The following is a 25,976-nucleotide window of genomic DNA, read 5'->3' as shown; positions in this document are numbered from 1 at the left end:
CACAACTGTTGGACAACAGTAAAAGTTAGACAACAGTGCTACAGTGTTTAAAACTGTCACGGCAGCAACTTGTACCATCATGAAATATCAAACCACCACAATTTGATAGTCATGGTTGAATGTGTAGAATAAGCGGCTGTATTAATGAATTTAATGTTGTGTACTTTTGTTACTGGCATTTATTTGTTCATTTTGTTTCGTGCTTTGATTTCTGGGAAAGTAAACAGTTAACTCGTTTAATTCGTCCGCAGTGACTGTTGCAAGTGCACGAAAAATAGGAGTTTGACGAAGTGCACACCAGCCCCCAACGAAAAGAACTTCTGCTGCTGGTGAAACTTCTGACATGATGCCCGCTTCACACTTAAGTTTCACCCTCGGCATCAAATGACGAGTTTAAATTTTGGCAGAACCCAGGCAGTGCTGTCACAACGAACAGCCGGGCCAGCCAGCAGTGTTACACTGGAGCCAATTTATTTATCCGAATGCATGCTGCTAAATTAGGCTCTGCGTTTAGACAGAGTGGCACTAATTAGCGCGGCCCCATTATTTTGGCAAATTTCAAGACATGAGGCAAATATTCTGCTTTCACAAAAACGTATAAGTAAGGCAGTATAATGCTGATTTTTACTGTGACATAAAGAACTGCAGAGTGCAATTCAGTTCAATTTATTTATACAGCGCGTCAAGGTGCTTTACCCACAGCATGAGCGAGGATACTGGTTAACAGTGGTCAGGAAGACCATCAGGGATTTTTTTTTGGGGGGGGAGCAAAATAATGGACCGGTAAAAAAAGGGAGGAGCTAACCCACTGCTGTCCATTGATTGGCTGGGGTCGGTTTCAGGCCTGTGCGCTCATAAATTCTTTAAAATTCTTCTTCTTACTTATAAAGTTTTGAATAATCAGGTCCCATCTTATCTTAGGGACCTCATAGTACCATATCACCCCAATAGAGCCCTCCGCTCTCAGACTGCAGGCTTACTTGTAGTTCCTAGGGTTTTTAAGAGTAGAATGGGAGGCAGAGCCTTCAGCTTTCAGGCTCCTCTCCTCTGGAACCAGCTCCCAATTCAGATCAGGGAGACAGACACCCTCTCTTTTAAGATTAGGCTTAAAACTTTCCTTTTTGAAAAAGCTTATAGTTAGGGCTGGATCAGGTGACCCTGAACCATCCCTTAGTTATGCTGCTATAGACTTAGACTGCTGGGGGGTTTCCCATGATGCACCCAGTGTTTCTTTTTATTCACCTCTTTTTGCTCTGTATGCACCACTGTGCATTTAATCATTAGTGATTGATCTCTGCTCCCCTCCACAGCATGTCTTTTTCCTGGTTCTCTCCCTCAGCCGCAACCAGTCCCAGCAGAAGACTGCCCCTCCCTGAGCCTGGTTCTGCTGGAGGTTTCTTCCTGTTAAAAGGGAGTTTTCCTTCCCACTGTCGCCAAGTGCTTGCTCATAGGGGTCGTTTTGACCATTGGGGTTTTTCTGTAATTATTGTATGGCTTTTGCCTTACAATATGAAGTGCCTTGGGGTGACTGTTTGTTGTGATTTGGCACAATATAAATAAAACTGATTTGATAAATGCAGACCTTGTTTAGACCACGTTTCTGTTTCTGAGCAACATAGGAACGTGTCATCACGCTCATTGTAGCAGCTAAAGCTACACTACACAGCAGTACACTAATAATATATCTTTATTCAGGATGGTCCACATAAATAAAGGCGCATCTACAGACATCTAAACCTACAGACCCTGTTTCTTTTCAATGATGTCCTCGCGTAACCATTCATACAGTCCTGACTGATATCGTTTCAAATATTTAAGCTATTCACACACTGAGTAAATGTAAAGTCTTAATTCGACCTGTCGCATTGTTTCAGCTAGATTCATCATCACAGCCTGGCAAAAGCTGTTATCCACATAAGACTCCCTTGTTTTTTGTTTCCCTTGTTAATTCCTTATCGTGGAAATTACTGAATAAATGCTCGGCGCGTTTCTCTGCCTGAACCAGAGGACACCAGCATTTTGTCCCACAAACAAGAAAAAATAACTTAATTTAAAACCTGAAAGTCCTTTTTGCAATTATTCTGTCAGTGTCTTAGCGCTCCATTTATTCACGCCAGTGTTCACCACAGCCATCTGTTGTCTCTACAGCACTCTGCTGGCAACGGAAATAAGTCCCATTAAGGACCCACAAGACAAACAAAAAAGTAACTTAACAAAGTATGTTAAGTTACACTGTGTGTACTCCATATGGATGAAATGCTAATACAATACAAAACTTGTGCAAATAGGCCTAAATGAGTTTCCATGTGGGCAGGGTGGGACCATGCAACAGCTTACGCGTTCTTGATGATGTACATATCGATGTCTACCATGCTCCGCCTACCACACAAAGGGTACTGCTGGCAGTGGAAATGCAAGCCAAACCATGATTAGTCCTTCTGATCCATACCACACCATGTTCTAATCCAATTGCATTTTTTCCCGCAAATCTGATTGGTTAATCGTGTGAGATTTCAGACTTTACAATATCGGGGTAACGGTGGCAAAACATTTGACCGTTTCACATTTGTTTGTATTACTCTGCACCCTGACCAGTGTTCTGATGAGATGTCATTCCTGTCAACAGGCCAGCCCTCAGCGCAGCTGCGCATGCACAATATTGTCAGGACACGGAACTGTCCATTTGTGACAAGATGCACAGTTTGACAGAACACCAGTCGCACGCGCTGTTAGCAAAAGCAAGAGAAAGTCGCATACCATCGCCAAAATGGGTGAATTTAAGCTACCATACGAAAGTATTGATCTGGATTCTGCCTTACGGTAAGACTCACCGACCAAATTCTCTACAGAAAAATAAACGATGGAATTGGATTAGAATTGCAGGATAATGATACTTCAAACTTAATGAGTGAAGACTGCAGGAGCTTCAGGGCCGCCTGAAATCCTTTTATACACTCAATGCAATATTAGCATGGAGTCCACGCTCTGTTTTATAAATGAGGCTCAGGTATTTTACATAAAAGTTATCAGCTTGAACAAGTGACCCCCTGGCTGCACAGCTTGTATCCACTCCATCATTCTGCTGTCCGCCCGTTACCTCAGACCACCTGACTGGTTTCAGGCTGAGATGGAAACTTAACAATGTTCCAGTGACAGAAAATGTTGAGGTTTGTCACTGCTGTTTCCCACAGTTGTGCCTTTCTCTCCTCAGGGGTTTGTGTTCTGCAGCGGCGACCAGCCCGGATTCAGGCTGGAGTTTCTGCCTCTTACCCACCTTACCAAAGCCCTCTCTGATATAGAGAAGCAAGGTAGCAGATGTGGGCAATGCTTCCTGCCTAGATCAGGCCTTTGGGGTGTTTGGTTTCACTCTGTGTGTTGTCAGAATGATGTGTAACTCTTCTTCCTGCGTTTGCAGCTCTGAATCCATTCACGGAGCAGGAGAATGTGGACGCAAAGTTTGTGGAGGAGACGGCGCTGAAACAGACGTGGATTCTGCTGGGCTTTGAGGAAAAATGAAGAGGGGACGGGCTACATGATGGGGAGAACTGGACCTTCAGGGCGAAGAAGGAATGGATGGGTGATGGAGCGGCAGTCAGAGCGATCATAAACGAGCTATCGCTCCGTGATGACTAATGTGAGATGGAGGATGGATGGATGGAAAGGTGGCAGAATTTGCGAATGAAGAAATCCAGTGAATCTGCATTTGATTATTTGATTAAAATTAATTTGCTGCTTTTCGAAGAAAAATAAAACCCGGTGCACAAAAGGAGTTTAAGATTGAGACGGCTGAAATGCGCCTGTAATGTGCATTTATTTTTAATATCGCATGAAAACAAGTCTTATAATCCATCACATGGAACCAGAGGGGGCAGGGTTCGTAATAAAAGCTAACGCGCTTCAGCATGTCTGCGCTGAAGACCGTCTGGTTTGAATCATGTCCTCGTGCGGCCTCGTGAGCTCCAACTGTCAGAAGGACGCATGTTCGTAATCCTTAGTGGCAGAGGCAGCGCGAGAGCAGATTTACATCCATCCTCACATGTTGACTGGAGAAATTCCAAAACACTCTTCTGGGAAAAATGGAATTTATCAATTTTGTTTACAGAAACAGCTTTGTATGATGAGTTGTAAGTAAATAATTTTTCAAAAACAAATGTACTGTTTTCTCTCCCTACGGTACTGTGAAGAACAGTGTACAGATATATATTTTTTTTTTGGCTTTCTCGGCTTTCATTACCTTGAACTTCTGAGCTTTATGCTGATTTTGGAATCGATCTCAGGCTGTCGGTTGAGAAGCTCGGCGCAGGAGGACACGTGCAGTCAGATGGTGCAGAATACGTGATGTCTGTGTTTTGGACAGTAAGCAGAGTTCCACTGAAGTCAGGAAGTAAATCTCAGCACCAGCCATCACAGCCGCTGAGTCACACTTAGTGCACGTGACGCAAACATCCACCATGCACGCCACTGCGCAACAATTACATTCAATTCTAACTGCATTGCCCAAAACAGGGCAGTGTGTGAGAGAGACAAAGGCTTCGTCTATCAAGGTCAAACTTTGCACATAATGCCACCTCACTAAGCCTTCAGACGTGGTGCACTTTAACCTCGGCGACGCAGGTTCAGGGAATCTCACTTTGGCCGTCACCTGTAGTATTGAATAATCACCGTAACACCAGAGGAGCCTGAGTGACGAGGTTCAGCTGTTTCAATGAGGCGCCTGCTTTCAAAATGAAGCGACTTGATGGATTTTTAACATCGATGAACTGATTTAAGGGCGCTACCAATTTCCACTGAGGCGGTTACGAGCTAAAGGTCCTGCTCGTAGTAACTGGGCATGGCCTGGGTTAAGAATCTTGCCAATTGCAGCTGGGTGAGAATGTAATTACATCTCCTGCCAGTTTCAATGTGGTATCCAGCAAATACTAACAGGGCGGCCTCAGTTCAGTGTCCTGCCAACTCCACATAGGCGGGGGCCTGAGCTAAAGGTCTCGTTAGTATTAACTGGCCATGGCCTGAGTTCTGGGTCCTGCCAATTTAAACTAGGTGGGGCCTGAGCTAAAGGCTCTGCCAGTGTGAAGTGGGTGTGGGCTGAGCATTGTGTCAGTGTTGTGCAGGACAAAGTAGGTGGGTCCAGATTTGAGGGTCAGACCATTATCAGCTTGGGGAGCCTAAGTTAACGGTCCCACCTGGGTGCCCTCTGGGTTCACAGATCCAGTGCCTATAAATTCTTGGGAAAGTGTAATGACACGGACCCACAACAGGGGGCGTAAATGAACAGACAATAGATGAGCCAAAATACAACACTTTACTGTTGTGAAACGTGCAAAACGAGAATACAGACAAACACAGAATTTGGGTTACAATCAAAATATACAAGGTGACGTGTGGGCAGGCTCGAGGATAGGAGACGTCCGTCCCGAGAAGAACCGAACCCCACACGATTTCCACTGCCACCGAACCCGAAGGATACTGGAGCCGCCAAGTCCTGAGTCCCCAGGTGGTCACCGTCTCCGACTGTCGGATCTGGTACTGCTGGCAGGAAGCAGAGGAACAGATGAGTGTGTGAAAACACACCCAGTAAACATTCAGCTTGGAACAATGGTTTCTGTTAAGGTGGGAAAGACACCTCCACCTTTGAAACAAGCACACAGTACGTGCAGAGCCTGAAGAATTACTTATCAGGTTTGGTGTGAGGAGTGAAGAGTGTTGACTCCTCCACAATCCGCAAACCCCAGCTCCGGCTGAGAGTAATCAACAGGTAAGTCTTCAAAAGTTTCAAAAACAAATTACGTGCGTTCGGCACAATACGGCTGAGAGTTTTACCTCGTAGGTAGACGATATCGCGGCGACGAGGTGGATATGTCGTCCGGCTTTTGTAGTATGGGTGATGACCTGTGCATTGGTGACAGCTGTCGTAGTTGATGAGTGACAGCTGTCACTCCCGGCTGTTCCTGTGAGGCGGCAGCGCCCTCTCATGCCTGAAGCCCGCACTTCAGACAGGGCGCCCTTTGGTAGTGGGCCAGCAGTACCTCCTCTTCAGCGGTCCACACAACAATGTTGGTAAGGTTAGACCTTACTTGTGTGAAGCGCCATGAGGCAACGTTGTTATTTGGCGCTATATAAATGAAAATAAATTGAAATAATGTTCACATCCTTGGACTTTTCTACATTTTATTTTATTTATTGGCCATTAAAGTATAAGTTTCTCCAACTGGAAACAAATTTCTACAACCTGATTACCTCAATTAAATGAAAGGCATCAGAAGGCTGATGAAAACCTTGTGCGCTCTGTACACTAGGATATATATCCATGTCCAATAGCTCATGTTATCAATCAGTCACAAATACTTTATGATAAATATGACTTTCAAAACATCTCTGTAGGCCTGTAGGTTGTAGCAATACAGTGCCCTCCAAATGTATTGGGCTTCTTGGTATTTCACACACATTAATTTATTTGTGCCATTTCAAATAGATAAAGTAAACCAGTCTTCTCAATATAATTTTTTTTTTCAAAATTATCTTCCTTAGACTCAAACTGAAAGTAAATCTCTACAACTTGATATAAATGAATTAAAAATATAAAAGCCAAGACGATGGGTTGCATAAGTAATAGGCCCCTTTGGTATAATACCTGTAAATAATCAATTTTATTGCTACTTTTCTTCAGACAAGTGAGGGGATGGATACATGAACATGTCACTGAATATGTCTTGGACTTTATTTTCGTCAATTATGAAGAAACAGTATGGCACTCCATGGTAAATGTTTTGTGTAACAGGCAGTTCTCAAAAACTGAGACTGTGCAAGAAGGAGAAGAGTGAGGAAAGCCACAAAGACACCCAGAAGAAGTTATAGGCTTCTGTGGCTGTGACTGGAGAAATTATGCATCGTGCATTTTTGCATTTTGTATCCCCCCACTTATACAGCTTCATGATGAAGTGGTATCGAGGAGGATTTTCTTTCACCAAAACATCAAATCTAGGCTTGAATCTTGGATGTACCTTCTGGCAAATTGTACCTGAACTATCAGGTCTTATTTTTAATAAAAAATTAAAATCTCTGAAATACCAAGGGGCCCAATACTTTTGGAGGGCACTGTGTAGCAAAAAATGTTTTTTGCATAATGTTTTTGTTGACCTTGACCTTTGTCGGAGCCACTCCAAGTTAATCATCTCCAGATATCTACCCAAGTAGTATTCCCACTAAGTTTGGTGAAAATCTGTCCAGCTAGTTTTTTTTTTTAAAGTTCCCTTGTAGGCGTCTGTGGATGTGATTGAAAAGACTGTCCATAGGACGAATTTAGTCTGCTGTATCACTAGTCACAGCTTCATGTTGGACTGGCACATTGAAGGACAGGAACCAGAGCAGATCTAGGCTTTAGTCTCCAAAGTGCCTTTTCGCAAACTGTAGCTGTACTTACATCCTACTTAAGTCCATCATGATGTGTACATGGTGATGCAAAATTAAAAAAAAAAAAATTGCACAATTCCCATTTTCTCCAGTTGTAGCCAGAGAAGAATTTAACTTTTTCAGAGTTCTGTGTGTCTTGGTGGCTTCCCTCACTAGCTGCCTCCTCTGACAGTCACCCAGTTTTTGAGTACTGCCTACCCCAGACAGCTTTACCACAGAGTACCATACTGTTTGTGTTTCTTTATAATTGACATAAATGAAGTCCAAGACATATCAGTGACTTAGAAATGTTCACATATCCATCCCCTGACTTATTGGAAGAAAACTGGTGTAAAAGTGATGATTTACTTGCATCATACTAAAGGGTGCCATTAATTATGCAACCCATCATTTACACTTTGATTATTGCTATATATATGTATATGTGTGTATGTATAATATATATATATATCTTTTAACTCATACAAAATGAGTTAAAAGACAGACAGCCTGGATAATTTTCAAAATGGTGCAAAATTAAAAGTTAATTTATACTCTCATGCTATCATACTCATTATTAATACTATCATAGTATTACATTATATTTAGTATTACAAGCACTGTAACTAATAGTTGTGCTCCAATTCTGCAAACGTTTGTCCTCTAATGCATAATGGTCACCACAGTGCATCCAATATGGATCTGCTTGTTGATCTGGCACACGTTTTACACCAGATACCCTTCCCGATGTAACGCCACAATATATGGAGAATGGGCACTGGTGGTCTTGTCCTGGGAACCTTCTATTTTTTGAAAGCAAGTGGCCCCTACACTGCTGCTCCCCCCTCCCCCTTCTGCATTTCTTTAAACCTTCAAAAATGTATTTAAATATTTGTCTTTATTTTAACTTTCTTTCTCTTTGTGTAAATCACTTTGGGCTTGATTTCCCGTACAAAAGCGTTACACAAATAAAGTTCATTATTATTAAAATCATACAATTAGTTGACAAATTAAGGCTCTTCGGAGAAGCTCCTCTTTTAAATAGGAACAAAGTGTTTATTCCACGTTCAGCTAGGCTGCCTGTTCCACGCTCTGTGTTACGTAGCAGGCTAATAAGGACAAACAGTTCGGGGGCAAATTAATCTGATGCCGCTCTTGTTTATCACAAAGACATCATAGTGGATCAACGAAGCAAAAAAAACCAAAACAAAACAAAAAAAAAAAACTGAAAGAGCAGGAGCTGATGCACAGCGTGTGCCTCACACGAACTAACACGTGTACTCCGCCGTAATAACCCCCCAAAACATCCCCAGTAACAGCGTTATAAGTCGGAACAAGATCAGAAGTCCAGTCAGTTTCTGGAAACTCTCCAATTTCCAGCGTTGCTTTTATGTTTTCCCTTTGAATGCCAACTCTCAGTCGTACCCAGCTCCTCCGCCGTATTCATCTTTATTTAAATTCTGCTCTCTTTATCATTCTCTTTGCTCTCGCCTGATCCTCCTCTCTATATTTACAGTTATGGTTTGGGGCTCAGAGCAGACACTCCTGACAGAGCTCAAAGCTTAAATCCACTGCTAATTATTATTCAGCAGAAACATTACAACTGCGGAGGAATAAAACGCCAACAAGAAAGAGTTTGTATGAACGCTCAGACGTCCCGTAGAAATGAATTTATCTTTTACAGGGAAAGCAGCAAGGGGATAATGACGGTGCAGAATTCTACACTCGTACTGTATTTCATTAGCAGCCTCGTGTTTTCTTCCACTTTCCTGTTTAAATGAAAATTACAACATACAGATGATAAAACAAGTCGTTTCTGCACAAGACGGAGAAACACACTAAATTAAATTAAATCCTCCAGCAACACAAATGCTGATGAGGTTTGTGAATAAATTCAAGAAATGCGTTTCACCAGCGGATGTTTGGAGCAAACCAAACTACTGTTTGCAGAATAAGAAACAAACAGGAATCCGTGAGCTTTTTCCAATGCATTTGTGTTTTCAATTTGACATTTTATGATCAAGAAAATGACACAAATCTAATTTCCATAAAAAAATCTAAGTCAGGATGGTTTTCAAAAGTTTTGTTTTTGCACAACGGTTTACACACTGTGAAAACAAAAACTTGACTTGCTGGGTTTTCCTCCACCGTACTGGTTTTCCATGCATAGCCAGGCTCCTCGTGTGGATTTGAATGGGTTTTGCCTCTGATTCATAAAACGTACACTTTATTTTAACTAAGTTTGTTTTGTTTGGTGGGGGGGGCTAGTAGCGGTTGTAAATGTTATGGAGTAGCATGTTCTCTTCATATTAAGGTTTAAAAAAATATGAGTTGACGCAACAATTTTGGAAACACAATTCTTCATATAACTTTCATTTTTGTCGATAGAAGAAACAGTTTTCCAATATGGAGAGAACAAGTAATTGACACAAATCAAACATCGATAGGCATGGCTACGTCAACACAAGGACCCATGGCAGGTTTTTAAAATGAGAAATCTGTAAAGTTAACCTTGTTTAGCTGCTACTTCAGTGTCTTCAAACTCTCAGAAAAGTTCAAAGGTCAGCTTGCAATGTAGGTTTAATTGGGAAGATGAAGTGAAACAAATAGCAAAGTTCTACTAATGTCTTAGTGATTGCCTCACGGGGGGGCTTACCAAATAAATCTTTGCATATCAAACTCGTGCCAGCAGCTATGCTATAAATCAAATGGCTTTTTCTGTTTGCGCTGTGCTACAGCAACACTTTAATATCATTTACATTTCACGACTGTTGGTCTGGATCTAAATGCGATCAGATTTGAATGATAATGCCAGTGAATATAAATATGCAACATTCCTGCAACCCAATTTTTATGCAAGAAAAAGTTTGTTTTTCTGACTGGGTAATGTGATAACCTCCCCAAAATATATTGACTGGTATTCAACGAAACTGAAGGATGTTGTTCAAGTCACTGCAGACATACTGTAAATGTGTCACACTGGGGTTAAGTTATGGTGATGATGCTGAACAGGGTAATCCTGTGTGCATTTGTACCTGAGTATTTCTGCAAGATCTAGATCTCGACGGGTTTGGGCGTTGGTTTGTGGTAGTGTCTCATGTTGGCCCCTGGTTGAGGGGGTTTACAAGGGGCCAGGGCTCCGTAGGGTTTGGGCAGCGGCAGCAGGTCATCATCGGGTACATAGGCATTGGGACGAGCTTCAGCCGTTGTGTAAACTCCATTGGGCAACTGCCTCCATTTGTCTTCTTCTGCCATCTACACACAAACCGAGAGGCAGTCTGAATATACAACACGTGACTGAATGGGAATTTTTAATCACGCAACGAATGAGCTTGAGGCATACAGTATGTAAGGGCATCAGAGAACATGCGGGGTGGAGTAGATTATTTTGGGGGTATTTTATGGTTACTTTTAATTAGCTCCTGGATGGCAACCCCCAAAGCAGACAACTGGACCATCCCCACCTGTCAAAAGTAACCATTTATTTGCCACAGGAAGGTGACACGTAGTCCATCAACTCCCAAAAATCAAGTATAAAGCCCAAACAACACAGTGTGTCAATGGTGCGCATCTAATCTGCCAACAAAAAAGTCTACAAATTGCCTAAATGTCACAAAGTGAATCAAAGTAATTTTTTCCCCAAACACTGGCGCTCATTTGTTAGCTGCCTCCATCTCAACCCTCGTGATCATTTCAAATCCTTTAACAGGATTATTTCACTCAAACGCTGCTGTATTTGAAGCGTGGCAGAGATATTTTGTGCTTGACAGTGAAAAAATAAGATCTGTGTGGTATTTTCTCTGCTAAAATAAAAATAATACGTGGCTTGCAGAGTGCTGACATTGGCTGCCAAGATTGATTTCGACCCAAAGTGGCTGATGGGACATTTCTAACCCCCCGAGTGCAGCTGGAAAAAAAAAAGTGCGTGCCCATCCTCTTGTCTCCACCATCACCCCCTTTGACTTTCACCCCACGGCAGCGTGCAAATGCAAATCTCGCTCAAACTTCAAAGAGGTGGTGATTTTTCTCGTGTGTGTGAACAATTTATGCTCCGGCACTGACAAACAAAAAAATGGTTCCGAATGCTAAAGGGAGTGGAAAATACACATTTGAGTTTCACAAAAACAAAATTACAATTTAGAGTTGAAAGCAAAGATTGTAAACGATGTGATGCAAATGAGTGGAAAAGAAAACGAGGTATTTTAAATGTGCAATTTCAGTGTGCAGAGGTGATTTCGTGTCTAGAAGGTTATCTAGCTGTATCCCATGTGCTGAGAAAGCAGAGAAAGTGGTGGTGTTTTCTGTATTGTGGGTACAGACTGTTTTTTCCTCTCCTTTGTCCCTCAGCATCTTAATCGATTCCTGCCCTAAGTTCTTGTTTCTCCTTTCCAATTACTTTTGTTGTCAGTCTCTCTGCTTTCGGTGCCCTACAGTGGCTTAACCGGCTGTTGACCAGCGCGTTTGTTGTTTGTTTGTGAGCATGCGTGCGTGTGTTGTGTTTTTGGTTCACCCTCTCCCTCTCCTCTTTGTCCCTGCGTCTCCTCTGCTTGTCCCGCAGCATCCTCCTCCACTCCTCCTCCATCTCGGGGCACGGCGGCAGGCCCTGCTCCAGCCGCCGCTGGCACCTCTCCATCTAAAACACAAACGCCCACTTTGTATTCCTGTCACTTAGGTCGCTGCCCTCCGCGCCACACGATTCCATCCTGGCTTGGAAACAGATGGTCCTATTTGTGCCCACTTTCAGCAGTTATTCCTCATGTTTGGTATCTCAGTTTGCTCGTCTTTGTCCAAAATGTTAATGGACTTATTGAGTGAATTTATAACAAAGAGAGAGGCCATTAAACTATGGTAATGATTTGGACTTCAACAAAGGAAAACCTAATTAATATATCAATAAACAGGAGGTTTGTTGATTTAAAAAAAAAAAAAAAAAAACAGGTTGCAGATCAACAAATTAAGCATCTCAAATTGGAATTTTTTATTACCAAATTCAATTATTGGTATCCCAGTATAATCTGAGAAATGCTTATTTGTTTGTTTGTTTCACTACTCCGCCGAGAATTGTTTTTAAGGGTTTTGCTTTGGCAAAGGTCAAGATCCTTGCGGTCAAAGGTTAAAATTATGATTCCCCCCCACTCCAATATCCACTCAACTTGACACACCTATGGAGGCAGGTTCTGGAATTGTCCAGACAAGATCAAATTTGCTAAAGGTCAATCACTGGAGTCAGAATCAATAGGAAAATTTATAATCTCACGTAATCTTGTGATGGCGTCTTTTACATCCAGAAACTGCTGACAACTATAAAGTACTCATCGTGCCTGTGCAAGAATTTCTTGTGATTATCTTCCTGGATACACGTTGTGCAAACTGTGACCCAACCACAGGCTAATCTTGTGAAACCCAATGAAACTATCCATACATGCTGAAACCAGATGACCCACACATGCCTGCATAACAGATATGTTCTACTGGCAGTTTCATCACACGTACGTCCGGAAAGTATTCACAGCGCTTCACTTTTTCCACATTTTGTTATGTTACAGCCTTATTCCAAAATGAATGAAATTCATTTTTACCTCAAAATTCTACACACAATACCCCATAATGACAATGTGAAAAAGGCTGTTTTGAGATTTTTTTTTTTTTTTTGCAAATTTATTATAAATAAAAAGTAAGACATAATTTTCATCAATTTTCATGATGTCAGTATGGGGTGTTGTGAGCAGAATTTTTTGGGAAAAAAAACAAACAGAATATAGTCTATTTTGGAATAAGGTTGTAACATAAAATGTGGAAAAAGTGAAGCACTGTGAATACTTTACAGATGCACCGTATAACCCTCCATTTAGAAAGCATTTAGAAATGTGTTCATATAAAATTTCACAGATTCATTCATATAACACCAAACAGAATAGTCATCTTCACCTTCCTTTCTATAAAACTAAACATGGTCTATTTTCCATCAGATATTGTATTGTACAAATATGGAATGATAAAAGAAATGTAACAGAGAACTCATCATTGCAAACTTTTAAAAGAAAACTGCCTTTACATTTAATTCATGAAGCTTAGTTTTGTTTTTTAAGTGTTTAATTTGTTTAATATTTTTGGTCTTTTTTTTTATTTGTATGCATGCATAACACTTCTGACTTTGAGAAAGTCATCATGCAAGCTTGAGCAGAAAGCTCAAACTGCCAGTCACTGGTACTGGCACATTCCAATCTAATGGCTGCACTTACATATGAAACATAAGAACAGGTACATGAGAAAAGGTGGCCTAATGAGTTGTAAAATACCCCAGCAGTGTTATTTGGCACCACCATATGAATGAAAGGAAGAAGTGCTATTTGGCACCACTCTGGTTGTCCGCATGTTAATGTGCAACCATATATATCTGACAATCCTAAAACATAATGAGCTAATGTACTCCTTAGGGAGTATATATGGCACAACTATCAAGGGTTTACCATGTAAATAAGTCACTTAAAGTAATCAGTTCATCTACTCCCCGTGGATACCTATGGTGTAAGTATCTAGTATCTACCATCACTTCTACCTCAATACACTATGTAAATATATACACCTGTAAAACATGATCAGTTTGTCTACTCCCCGGAGGGTACCTAATGTCTAAATATTAAATGTGTACCATGTATTTTTAATGGGTTGTTATGGTCACATAAAGAAAAAAAACTAAAATATATGCAACTCATTTGATTTGCAAGCAGTATCAGAAGATCTGGCACCTTTGGTCTAGTGACCCTCATCCTGCTTACAAAGGAATCGCAGCACTTTGTTCCTCCAAACCTACACCTGTTTCTCTGCCATCTTGGCTCCATCCAGACAGAAGTCTCTGCTGCACTGTCCTGTTAGACTGGCTAATTTGAGATGTATGAGGCTGATCCTGCTGCTGGGATGTTAAACATCTTCAGTGCCAGGGTTCTTGTGGTTGGCTTTCCCATCAACTGTGAGCGATGAAATCTTAGTGAGATCGCAAAGGCAGTGAAGCAGCTGATGACAGGGAATGCTCCAGGGATTTGATGTAATGGAGATGAACTGCTCCAGGCGGGTGGAGATGCTGTCCTTCTGGCAACGCAAACAATCTTTGTGTCAATCTGAGAGACGAGTATCATCCCAAAGGGCTGGCAGAAAGGCCGCGTCGTCCCATTTTGGGAATGCCTTGACTATGATAATTGGTGGTATTACACAGCTGTCTGGTGTTTGCAAGGATTCTTCTTAGCTGGATTCAGTCCAAGTTACTTGGTGCTCGGCAGCTGGAGCAGCCTGGCTTTACACCTAAGAAGTCAACCACTGACTGCATCCTGGCTGTGGGTATACTTACTGAATACAATTGCAGTATATAAAGTATGTACATTAAAGTGAAAGAGTTATTGCATGAACCAAAAAATATGAATCTTTTCATCCTTATTAATGTGAATGTAGGTAACTGATTTAATAACCAAGGTATATGCAATATATTATGAATGAGTTATCGTGTTCACAAGGGAACAAAAACTTCAATCTCATTTTTTTGGGGAATAGAAATGCAAACTCATCCTAAAAATTGAACCAGATCTTCTACAATGCAGGGAGTAACTGTGGTACCTGAAAGACAAAGTAGCGAGACAAACATCTGATGTGTTTCTATTTGAGGCATCACTGATGTTTTCACAGCCAGAATATCCAGACAGTTTCTACAAACCACTGTCCAAACATCAAATTTGAGTGGCTATAGTTCTACAAAAACACTAAAAGGCCTTTTCCCGCTCTTGCGCTCACAGAGCACTTTGATCTTGATCATTATTATTTTACGCTAACCTGTAAACAGGTTGTGCAGAGCCGCCTGAGTGAGTGGGAGTCCTCTGACCTGAAACTCTTTCTCTTTGATCTGTTGTTGCAAGGACAAAGCCACAGCGTGTTTCATTGACAGCTCCGCGGACGTCGCCATCATACGGTGGCTGGTGCTGATTATATGAGCCCGCAGCTCATTCAACTGGAGGCAGATAAAATAAACACACACATGAGGCTAATGTCACCTTCTCACACTGAGTCAGCAACCAGCTGGATAGAGAGTAAATGTGTAAAACACATTCTGGGCCTCCAGCGATTCAACATCATTCAATTCAGACCCACAGTGAGGCTTTTTTACGATACAACACCGAACAATGTACTTTTTAAACTATTAGACCATCCCAAACCAACAGCGTAACCAATGGTGGTCACAGCTAACCGAAAAGTTAACTGTGATAACGATAAATCAATAAGCCATTAAGAAATTTAGCTGAAGCTACTGCTAACATGGTTTTCAAAGTTAGCTAAAAAGCTAATCTGCTTGGAAAAAAAACGTTAGCTTCAATAACCCCAAATCTGCTAACTGAAAAATTAACTGTGACAATGGTAAACCAATAAACTATTAAACATAACGCAATGCTAAAATGCCCTCGGCCGTGTGAGCATTGTGTTCTTTAAAATTTGCAGTTGTTTAATTTATTAATAAAATCCTATTGTCTTCGTACAACTTGTACATGTTCAATAAAGCCCCTCAATGAAACAATCAATCATAAACAATATGTACATTTTAAGAGCGGAAGTTGTGCAAATCAAGGAATACCTGTAGATCACCCTCTGTGCATTTGCACGTATTAAGACAAATGTAATTCCTCAGAAAGTTAGCTTTGAGTTAGCATGTACGCTAACGTCTGCAAAATGTCTTGTAAATGACTCCAGAGGTATTATCAAGTACATAAATAGTGTTTTCATTTTTAGAGGTGTTTATGTCACTAGCTTTTACATAATATACAACAAAGAGGATATATTTACACACAAACAAAACATTTTGCAGCTAGGTACCAGCCTGTAATGTTACGCTAATATTAGGAAATGGCTTGTAAATAATTTCAGAGGCGTTATTAGGTTCCAAAACCAGTGTTTTCAGTTTTAGAAGTGTTTATTTCTTGCTAGCTTTTACCTAATATATGAGAAACATGTATATAAACACACAAAACTAAGTGATTTTGGAGAGACTAGCCACCGATGTCAAAGTGCAGCTGTGCTCTCATTGGCTCTCAAGCCCGCCACTTAAAAACAAAACTGAACAGACTCAAACACAATCGGACTTTTTAACCTCTTAAGATGCCTCTTAAAACAGCCATCTTTGAACTTGTCCAAGGTCTGTGTCCAAGAATATTTCCTGTTAATTTGAAGACTCTGGGAGTAATAGGACTGGACTTATGCTGAGCACAGGCAGACCGACAGACGCAAAGCCTTTGCAATACCCGATGGCCATATTTGACGGCCTCGGGTAAAAAAAAAAATGCAGCTGAAGCTACTGCTAACTACTAACATTTAATGGTTTTTAAAGTTAGCTGAGAAGCTAATCTGCCAACAAAAAAGTTGGCTTTGATAACAACTAATCAGCTAATGGTAGCTAGCGGTAGGTGTGGATAAAAAACGTAGCCGCACCTTCCGCTAACCTTTGCTATATGAAACAAACATTTGGATATGAGAACAATGTGTAGCTTGTTCAGATCCACTAGCAACTGTAAAAAGTATTTCTATCCCAGTCTTGACCACAACCTCACTTTTCAAACCAGAATTTTTTTTCTTTTCTTTTCTCATGTGCCAATCAAAATTGTGATTGTTAGGGTGGGCCACAAAAGATTTTCAGATTTCAAAGTGGGCCCTGACATTCTTAAATTTGGGAAAGACTGTTTCTACTCTACTGGTAAAGATGTGTTTTACAAGCTAGGCTATGCTGGGCACACTGCTTAGGCTAAGTGGAGCTAGCTAACTATTTCCATCATTATATCTCTTTATGTGTTATCCTGTCCATCAAACAGCAATGAAGTTGATGTCTAAGACAATTTACAAGGTCCATAGCCCAATGTTGACCTCCTCTGGTTAGAACCAAGGTGTTCACGACACATTTTACGTCATTCAGCTGCCAATGGTAAATTCTTCTGACATTCTAAAATGTTTAGGAAGTGAACTCAGCACCAAGTTATTGCAAGTACAAAACATTTTAATTAATATTTTTTTTTGTGTCTTTTTCAGTCCGTGAACCAGTTCAAAACATTGTATGAGAAATAACAGAGAAAAAAGACAAAAAGTATACGAGCGGATCATGTTGTGCACCTTGATCGCCAGTGACAGTCTGTCCTGTTTGCAGTTCTCTGCCTTCTCTCTCATTGGTTTGGAGAGCCGGATCACCTGATCCAGGAGGAGTTCTTTTTCCAATACCTGCTTCTCGCGCTCAGCTAACTTCACCTCCAGCTGCATACTCGCACACAGACAGGATGGTTACACACATGACTTTTAAAAGAATCATGGCTAAATATTAGTACTTTGTGCATCCTGACAGTTTAATCTTGGTAGGCACATAAGTCCATGAAAAAAGAGCATGATAAGAGAACACCCTATAGCCTGCTGACTTCTTTTTCACCTTTGGAACATAGAGTAAGTCTGCAGCCTAGTAACACAAAAAATGGGAGGGACTTATGTTCCATAAGATGTCAGAAACAACACGGTACCATAGTGTTAGCAGGTGCTGAGTTATTAAAAAAAATTTATGCAAATATTCAACAAACACCCTTTGATGTTCTTTCTACCTGCACAGACTTCTTGACCAGTTCTGCATTTGAGGGGTCTGCGCCTTTTAACTCTTTGTAAGCAAGAATCTGAGTCAGGCTTTGTACAGTCTGGTCCCTCGCTTCTGACAACTGAGGGGAAAAAAACACAAAGATGGCACAAGATAAATAAAAAAAAGTGGTTTTCTAAAAACAAAATATAAAAGCGGGAAGTCTCAGCTTTCTTTGCCAGTGACCGCCGTAGCGCTCGTAATGTTTTTGGATGACATCGCTGGGAGGTTTTCCAGAAGTGACAAGGCTGTGCTAAAGTCATATCATACAACCCCTGGCAAAAATTATGGAATCACGGGCCTCGGAGGATGTTCATTCAGTTGTTTAATTTTGTAGGAAAAAAGCAGATCACACACATGACACAAAACTAAAGTCATTTCAAATGGCAACTTTCTGGCTTTAAGAAACACTATAAGAAATCAAGAAAAAAAGATTGTGGCAGTCAGTAACGGTTACTTTTTTAGACCAAGCAGAGGAAAAAAATATGGAATCACTCAATTCTGAGGAAAAAATTATGGAATCACCCTGTAAATTTTCATTCCCAAAACTAACACCTGCATCATATCAGATCTGCTCATTAGTCTGCATCTAAAAAGGAGTGAACACACCTTGGAGAGCTGTTGCACCAAGTGGACTGACATGAATCATGGCTCCAACATGAGAGATGTCAGTTGAAACAAAGGAGAGGATTATCAAACTTTTAAAAGAGATTAAATCATCATGCAATGTTGCAAAAGATGTTGGTTGTTCACAGTCAGCTGTGTCTAAACTCAGGACCAAATACAAAAAACATGGGAAGGTTGTTAAAGGCAAACATACTGGTAGACCAAGGAAGACATCAAAGCGTCAAGACAGAAAACTTAAAGCAATATGTCTCAAAAATCCAAAAATGCACAACAAAACAAATGAGGAACGAATGGGAGGAAACTGGAGTCAACGTCTATGACCGAACTGTAAGAAGCCGCCTAAAGGAAATGGGATTTACATACAGAAAAGCTAAACGAAAGCCATCATTAACACCTAAACAGAATAAACAAGGTTACAATGGGCTAAGGAAAAGCAATCGTGGACTGTGGATGACTGGATGAAAGTCATATTCAGTGATGAATCTCAAATCTGCATTGGGCAAGGTGATGATGCTGGAACTTTTGTTTGGTGCCGTTCCAATGAGATTTATAAAGATGATTGCCTGAAGAGAACATGTAAATTTCCACAGTCATTGATGATATGGGGATGCATGTCAGGTAAAGGCACTGGGGAGATGGCTGTCATTACATCATCAATAAATGCACAAGTTTACGTTGATATTTTGGACAATTGAAAGGATGTTGGGGATGATGAAATCATTTTTCAAGATGATAATGCATCTTGCCATAGAGCAAAAACTGTGAAAACGTTCCTTGCAAAAAGACACATAGGATCAATGTCATGGCATAGGGTCAATGTCAACGAGCAGATCTGATTTGATGCAGGTTTTAGTTTGGGGGATAGAAATTTACAGGGTGATTCCATAATTTATTCCTCAGAATTGAGTGATTCCATATTTTTTTCCTCTGCTTGGTCTAAAAAAGTAACCGTTACTGACTGTCACAATCTTTTTTTCTTGATTTCTTATAGTGTTTCTTAAAGCCAGAAAGTTGCCATTTGAAATGACTTTAGTTTTGTGTCATGTCTGTGATCTGCTTTTTTTTCCACAAAATTAAACAACTGAATGAACATCCTCCGAGGCCGGTGATTCCATAATTTCTGCCAGGGGTTGTAGGCGTATGATTGTTTTTGCACATGGCACATGCAAATCTGCAACAAACTATTCTTTTCATTACCAATTAATTGGTCAATTATTTTCTTGATTAATCACTTAGTTAGTTGTTTGGTCCATAAAATGTCACACAAAAAAATGAATAACATCGATCACTGTTACCAAAATCCCAAGATGACGTCCTCAAATGTCTTGTTTTGTCCAAAATATTCACATTTAAAAAGATGACGTTTCTTCCAAAAATAGTCTCCGATTAATTTTATAGTTCATTAATCGATGAGTAAGTGATTAATCATTGTAGCTCTACACACATGGTGCAAATCCAACGCATTACGTCAAAAAGCCGTGTGCTAGATCACATTCGCGGGCAACAGTGATCTTCCCGTGCCAGTTTGTCACAGGTACAGACCGCGACCTTCCTGGATGTACATGCGTGAAAGTGAGAACGAGATTTAAGATGACAGAAACAGAAGTGGAAGCAAAGATACAAGGAAAATGGGGTGGGGGGGTGGGGGGGGGGTGAGGACAGACAAAAGTCATTAAAATGAGTAAGGGACAACGATTAAGATGGTAATAGAAAATTGCGGCGTTGCAGCCGTGCACGGGGCCTGCAGATGGAAATGAGTAATTTCTGTAGATACTGTGCAGTAAATGCAAACGTACAACGATAAAATAAAGGGAGACTACGTGTAAAAATATATGAACCCGAGATGATCAAGAGACCATAAAAGAGAAGCAGAAAATAGAAAGTGTGTGTGTGTGGGGGGGGGGGGGGGGGGGTGCAAGACAGATGACAGTAGAGAGAGAGAGTGAAAAGTGAGAATGGAAAAAGAATAAGTGTGAAAATATTAATAGACACCTGGAGAGATTAGAAAGTGAGACAGATTAAAGTGAAAAGTGCTGGTCAGGCAGTGATCGGGGGGGTGTAAAAATGTTGGACACAACAGATCTGACCTGACATGACCTGGGTTATGAAACGTGCAAACGTCTTTGTGTCCCACGTGGACGTATGCATCAGATTTCTTTTTCTCTTTTAAAGACACGTGGAACAAAGTGATGATTTAATGAAGGAGAGAACAAAAGAAGTCAGATCACTCCAGCTTTAACCCCTTATTACGGGCTGTCATGTGATGAAACTGGGTTTCGTGGCTTTTACGAGGGAGAAAACATGACAGCACGCCGCTGACAGACTGAAAAGCACAGACGGCTAGTGAAGCGGATGCATTCGGAGGGGCTGACAAAAGGCTGAGAGGAAGATAAAGTGGGAGACGACAAAGGAAAGAAGAAAATGCCACGATGAGAGAAGGAGCGAGAGATCTGATGTGAAAAGAGATGAGAAGAAGCACACACAGAGAGGAACGAGAACTGGGGCTGACCAACAGGGACCGGGGTTATCTGCGGTTTTCACATAACTGAAGGCAACGATGTGCAGCTAAATTTATGATGAGTTCAGTTAAAAAAAAAAAAGCCCCAACCTCTGGTGCTTATAAATGAAGACAATGTGGAAGTGGGGGGAAAAAGTACCTTGCAGTTCCTTGAACGGCCACTTGAGTCTGGCACGAAAAGTTAATCACTTCCCACAGAAGCCCATGTTAAAAGACCCAACTTTACAGCAGAGACAAACGTGTTCGCAACCTGGTACATAAAACGATCATGGTGTCTACAGCTAGCTTCCGTTAATGATGTGTTTTTTTTAAATATCTTATCAGTTTTAGCTATTTTAGACAATAAAGTTATGACTAACTAGGGGTGTGGTCCTTTACACTGGCAACTATTGTATGTTAATGAGCCATGTATAGAGCCCCGTTAGCAAATTCCGCTAGAAGAGGTGGCTAGCTGCTGTGGGCCGACTGTGTTTGTCTTTTCTGAGTAACTTTTGATACATTTCTGAGATAATATGACTTGCTGTGAGGAAACTGCACAAACGGATCATCTAAGAAGTCTGTGATCCAGTATTTCCACTAAATGTCACATTATTGAATTTGTATGTTAGCACCATGATCGCAGGTATTGCTAGCTTTGTGATGTTAGCTCCACTGTTACTCAGGAAAAAAATGGATAATCAAACATCCAAACCAAAGTTAGCGTGTTAGGTTTAGCTTGTTTGGAAACTCTGAGATTGAGATTGAGCACATTATAAGGCCCACTTTTTTTTTACCCATTTATGGGTTGGAAGGAGCTTGAAATCTACCTCTGGGTACAAATAAAGTAACTTCAACTTGAAGTTGACTTGAAATATGCTATATGATAAATAATGCAAGCTGGCTGTCACTCAAAGTGACTACACCCTTAACTAATGCATAATTTTATGTCTTAAAAAGTCTTAGCACTGCCAAGATGGCAACATCCAGAACTGCTCCATATTATATAAAACTGTTGGGTTCTACTCAATTTTTGTGGTGAAATTATTAAAATTATTCAGTAAATTAAAACGCTGTGAAATAATTTAAATATACTTGATGATCTTGGTGAAGCTCAGTAAAAAATATTAAGTATATTAGTCCTTTTCAAATATTCTAAATGAAATTTACCATACATATTAAGTATATTTCAAAAAATATAATTTGTTAAGCAATTGCTAATTTAGCTCAAAGAAATAAACTCAAATGATAAATGTAAAGTTAAGATAAAATTAACTGTTAAGTTAAATGTTTAGGCATTTCATTTGATATATCCAACTCAAACAATCAACTGAATGAGCTTCAGAGATTTTATAAAGTCAGTATAGCTGTTTCTTACTATGATATATGTATATATACAAAGCCACTGAATTACTTTTTAGAGTGCATGTATAAAACAGTCTATGAAAAAAAAATTAAAATTAAGATACTCCAACATAAACATGCGGGTCAAATATACACAGGAAAAGGGTTTTTTTTTTCACAACTCTCTTTCACAGTATTTAAGTTTCAAAAGCGTGGCGTTGAGATTCTTTGAGCCTAACTGATCTGTATTTCCCTGTTAAGTGTTTAATCTCGACATGACAGAAGGGATACAGCTTGTCCATCACAGCTCAATCAGTCTCTCTCCTGCGTTGCGCCCTTGCCCTGAACATTTTTATCCCCTCCACTGCCTGTTTGCATGCACTGATGTTTGTCTTTGTGTTCATCTGTCTCCGTGTCGGTGTCAGTTCAGCTTCTCTGTGTTCTCTGTCTGACAGCTACAAATAATAGCTTTTGTCTTGCTTTGTGAATGCTGTAAACTATTATACATGTGACGGCATCTGCACAGAATACGATTTGCATACAATTTACATAATTGCCACTCATTTAACTTGATGGCACAAAAGACCACATAACAGATGACACACATCACGATGAAAGGCTTAATGATCTTGTTATCAGTTAAGTTATTACAAGAAAAACAGGGAGAGATTCCTGGAAAGTCAGCACCTAGTATTGCTGCCATGTGGATTTTGGCTCATCCTGTTCCCCCCCCCCCCCCCCCCCCCAGCACCAGTGCCAAGTCGTGTCTTTTGCCATTTTTGGGCATTTTCCCCAAACGAGGCAATCAAAAGTATCCATTGGTATGAAGGCAGTTCGAGCTATGGCAATGAAGATGTAGTGACCAAACCTCACCTCCAATCAACAGGCCCCTGCAATTAGCAGCAAGGCTTCCCAAGCCTGTCTGTCTTTATTTTATTATGCAGGTTAAAAGTTGCCAACCTGCCCAAAACTGGAGGTGCACCTTTATCTATGAGAACCCAAACCTTTACAGCTGAATATGCAGTAGTAGTTTTATAGAATTACTTATGGACATTTTGTGGACCCACTCACTCACTGACACATAGATTGACCAACTCCTTAAATCCCATGTATGCCCTGTTAATCACACGACAACTATCAATACCTTCCATCGCACATGCACCACATAACTTTCATTAGTCAAGATTTTTATTCTATTCGATTAGGGCGGAAATTAAAGCATTAATGGAGTCAGTCATTCTGTGGGTCCATAAAATTTCTGTAACTCTGTAAAAAGTACTCTATACTTAGCTATAAAACTTTGGGATCTAATCAATGCAGATAAGTAATAGTGCACCTCCTATTTCTGACCATGTTGCCAGCTTTTAACATGCAAAAAGACCATAATAAAAAGTGAAGACAGAAGTAAAGACTTGTTCCTAATCTCAGGGCACTGATGGCCACCCATGGCACTGTTGCTTATTTTATTTTGTTGTTTTGCTTTTCATCATTTCTATGCATATTACAGAGTTACGAGGTAGAAAGTGGTAAACACAATAATCACTACTGACAAAACAAAATATTTATTTATTGTAGTTGATGCAATTAAGGTAACTGGTTAATTTAGATTTATTTTTACTGAAATTGTTATCCATGGTTTTATAAATTTAAATTCAAATGCATCAATCTAAAAAGTTGGAACTCCTTCAAAACTTATAAATAATTGGAGTAGCTGTTAACTGAAAAAATGCTTCTCAGATTCAACATAGCAGCCTGAAAATGGCAAAATATTGGATTTTAAAAATAACAAGTCAATGTTAAATTTCAAAGGGAATTTGCACTGTGAACCTTGAGCAGAGCTAATGTCAAGGTTGCCCTGCAAAAACAGGTCACGGTTGGATTACAGCAACCCTCATGTCTGCCTTTGGGACACATCTCAAATAGTCAGAAGGCTGAGTTTGATGGTTCGTCATGCTCAGGTATTTCTGTAGCATTTTGAGGAAAGGTCAATTTTAAAAGGTAAGCTATCAAATGACATTTAAGGATGGTAGGAAGGAGATTCACACATCTCATGAGGAGAATTACAATCATGTTTTCTTTTCATGGTCTTGCTCAAGCTAGTTGCTTTTGACCTGCTACCTGTCTGAATAGTCCCTCACTTTTCCTCTCTGGCAGAGGTTCAACATCAGATCAGTCTGTTTCTCCCCGTAATATACACTTTAAACTATCAGGTTGATGAACATTTGCATTATCATCTATGGCCAGAAGACAGATTACAAGATGCTGGCAATGCGCTATTAAGGTGGATGCCAACCACCTTAAAACAACAAGATGATGATCAAAATGAGAAGGACATGCTGGGTCTGAGAGAATGAGTGAAATTAATAAATCCTGTTCTCAAACTGAAAGACCATGTCTTGAACAAAACAAGGGCATATAACCTTTATACTCCTCACAACTCCACTTGCTTTGACTATGTGAAACAGCCAGAACAGCAATCAGCAGGACAGTGAGAGTAATGTGAAGCTGTTATGTTATGTAAACATAATAGCAAATGTGAAGGAGTTTTAAATTTTTTAAACAGTTTACTCTGAGTTTTTTTGTGCCTGGTACAATAACATTAATTAGCCCATTAGCTTCTGCTGACTAACATAGTTTTTGGGTTATAAATAAATAATTATTTTTTTTTACTGATTGTTGCATGAAGCAATAGCATCGCATTTCAAAAATAAGTGCCATTTTTATACCGGTACAACTTACACTACCAGTCAAAGGTTTGGACACACCTCCCCATTCAATTAAATGGGGAGGCGTGTCCAAACATTTGACTCATACTATATATATGTTTTTCTCTTCATGATGAATTTTTGGACAGTGCAACTAATACTTCAGTGAGACCTGGTCTGGTGGTAACCAATGTGAGCTCAAAGTAAAGACTTTGAGTTTTAACTTGTGAGCATATGCATCCATATTCAGCAAAAGGTATTGAATTAAGACATTTATTTTCATATGTGAGCCCCCTTTTAAAGACACCAAAATAAATTTACAATTAGCTATATAACTGCTCCAGTGATCAGATAAACGTTATACAGTTAATTTTAGTATATGTATTGTCATTAAAGATATCATGGTACAGTCCCATATTTTGGTCTCAACTTATTATGAATAAAAGTTGTGTTTTGCCCGCATGTCAGGCATTCTCACCGTAGCTGTAGGGCTTGGCAACACTACTATGCGGTGTCTTACAAGCATTCTTACCCCAGTAGAGATACTAATTTCTTCACAGTTGGCCAGAAAAAGAACAGCCTCCGTGTAATAAGTGTATTGATGTGAAAGTTAACAATCAAGAGAAGACTTCACCACAGAAAATACAAATAATTTTCCATGAGATGGAAACACTGGCAAGCTTGGAAAAAAGTTCTAAAAATGGCTCGACGTGACTTTGATAAATGGGACAAAACATTATCAATGGCAGGTGCCCAAACAAACTGGGAAGTGAACATT

The 25,976-nt window shown here is 40.2% G+C and overlaps 2 protein-coding genes across 2 annotated transcripts in view; one reads left to right on the top strand and one right to left on the bottom strand.

Moving 5' to 3' along the window:
• The window catches only part of gsap (gamma-secretase activating protein), a 61,288-nt gene extending 57,148 nt beyond the window's left edge, over window positions 1-4,140 (top strand). Inside the window, exons 31-32 of the mRNA XM_034163967.1 lie at window positions 3,212-3,308; window positions 3,416-4,140. Coding sequence (XP_034019858.1) covers window positions 3,212-3,308; window positions 3,416-3,516 — 198 coding nt within the window. The 3' untranslated portion in view covers window positions 3,517-4,140. The remainder of the gene's footprint in view (window positions 1-3,211; window positions 3,309-3,415) is intronic.
• ccdc146 (coiled-coil domain containing 146) overlaps window positions 1-25,976 on the bottom strand; it is a 107,989-nt gene that overhangs the window by 600 nt on the left and 81,413 nt on the right. The window contains exons 18-22 of the mRNA XM_034163966.1: window positions 18,000-18,110; window positions 17,527-17,664; window positions 15,260-15,385; window positions 11,900-12,022; window positions 10,425-10,644 (exon numbers count right to left, since the gene is read on the bottom strand). Coding sequence (XP_034019857.1) covers window positions 10,444-10,644; window positions 11,900-12,022; window positions 15,260-15,385; window positions 17,527-17,664; window positions 18,000-18,110 — 699 coding nt within the window. The 3' untranslated portion in view covers window positions 10,425-10,443. The remainder of the gene's footprint in view (window positions 1-10,424; window positions 10,645-11,899; window positions 12,023-15,259; window positions 15,386-17,526; window positions 17,665-17,999; window positions 18,111-25,976) is intronic.

The sequence above is a fragment of the Thalassophryne amazonica genome, chromosome 22 (assembly GCF_902500255.1).
Source record: "Thalassophryne amazonica chromosome 22, fThaAma1.1, whole genome shotgun sequence".
In the NCBI taxonomy this organism is placed as follows: Eukaryota; Metazoa; Chordata; class Actinopteri; order Batrachoidiformes; family Batrachoididae; genus Thalassophryne; species Thalassophryne amazonica.
Note: the sequence above shows the minus strand (reverse complement) of the source record. Positions and strands in the feature narration are given on the sequence as shown.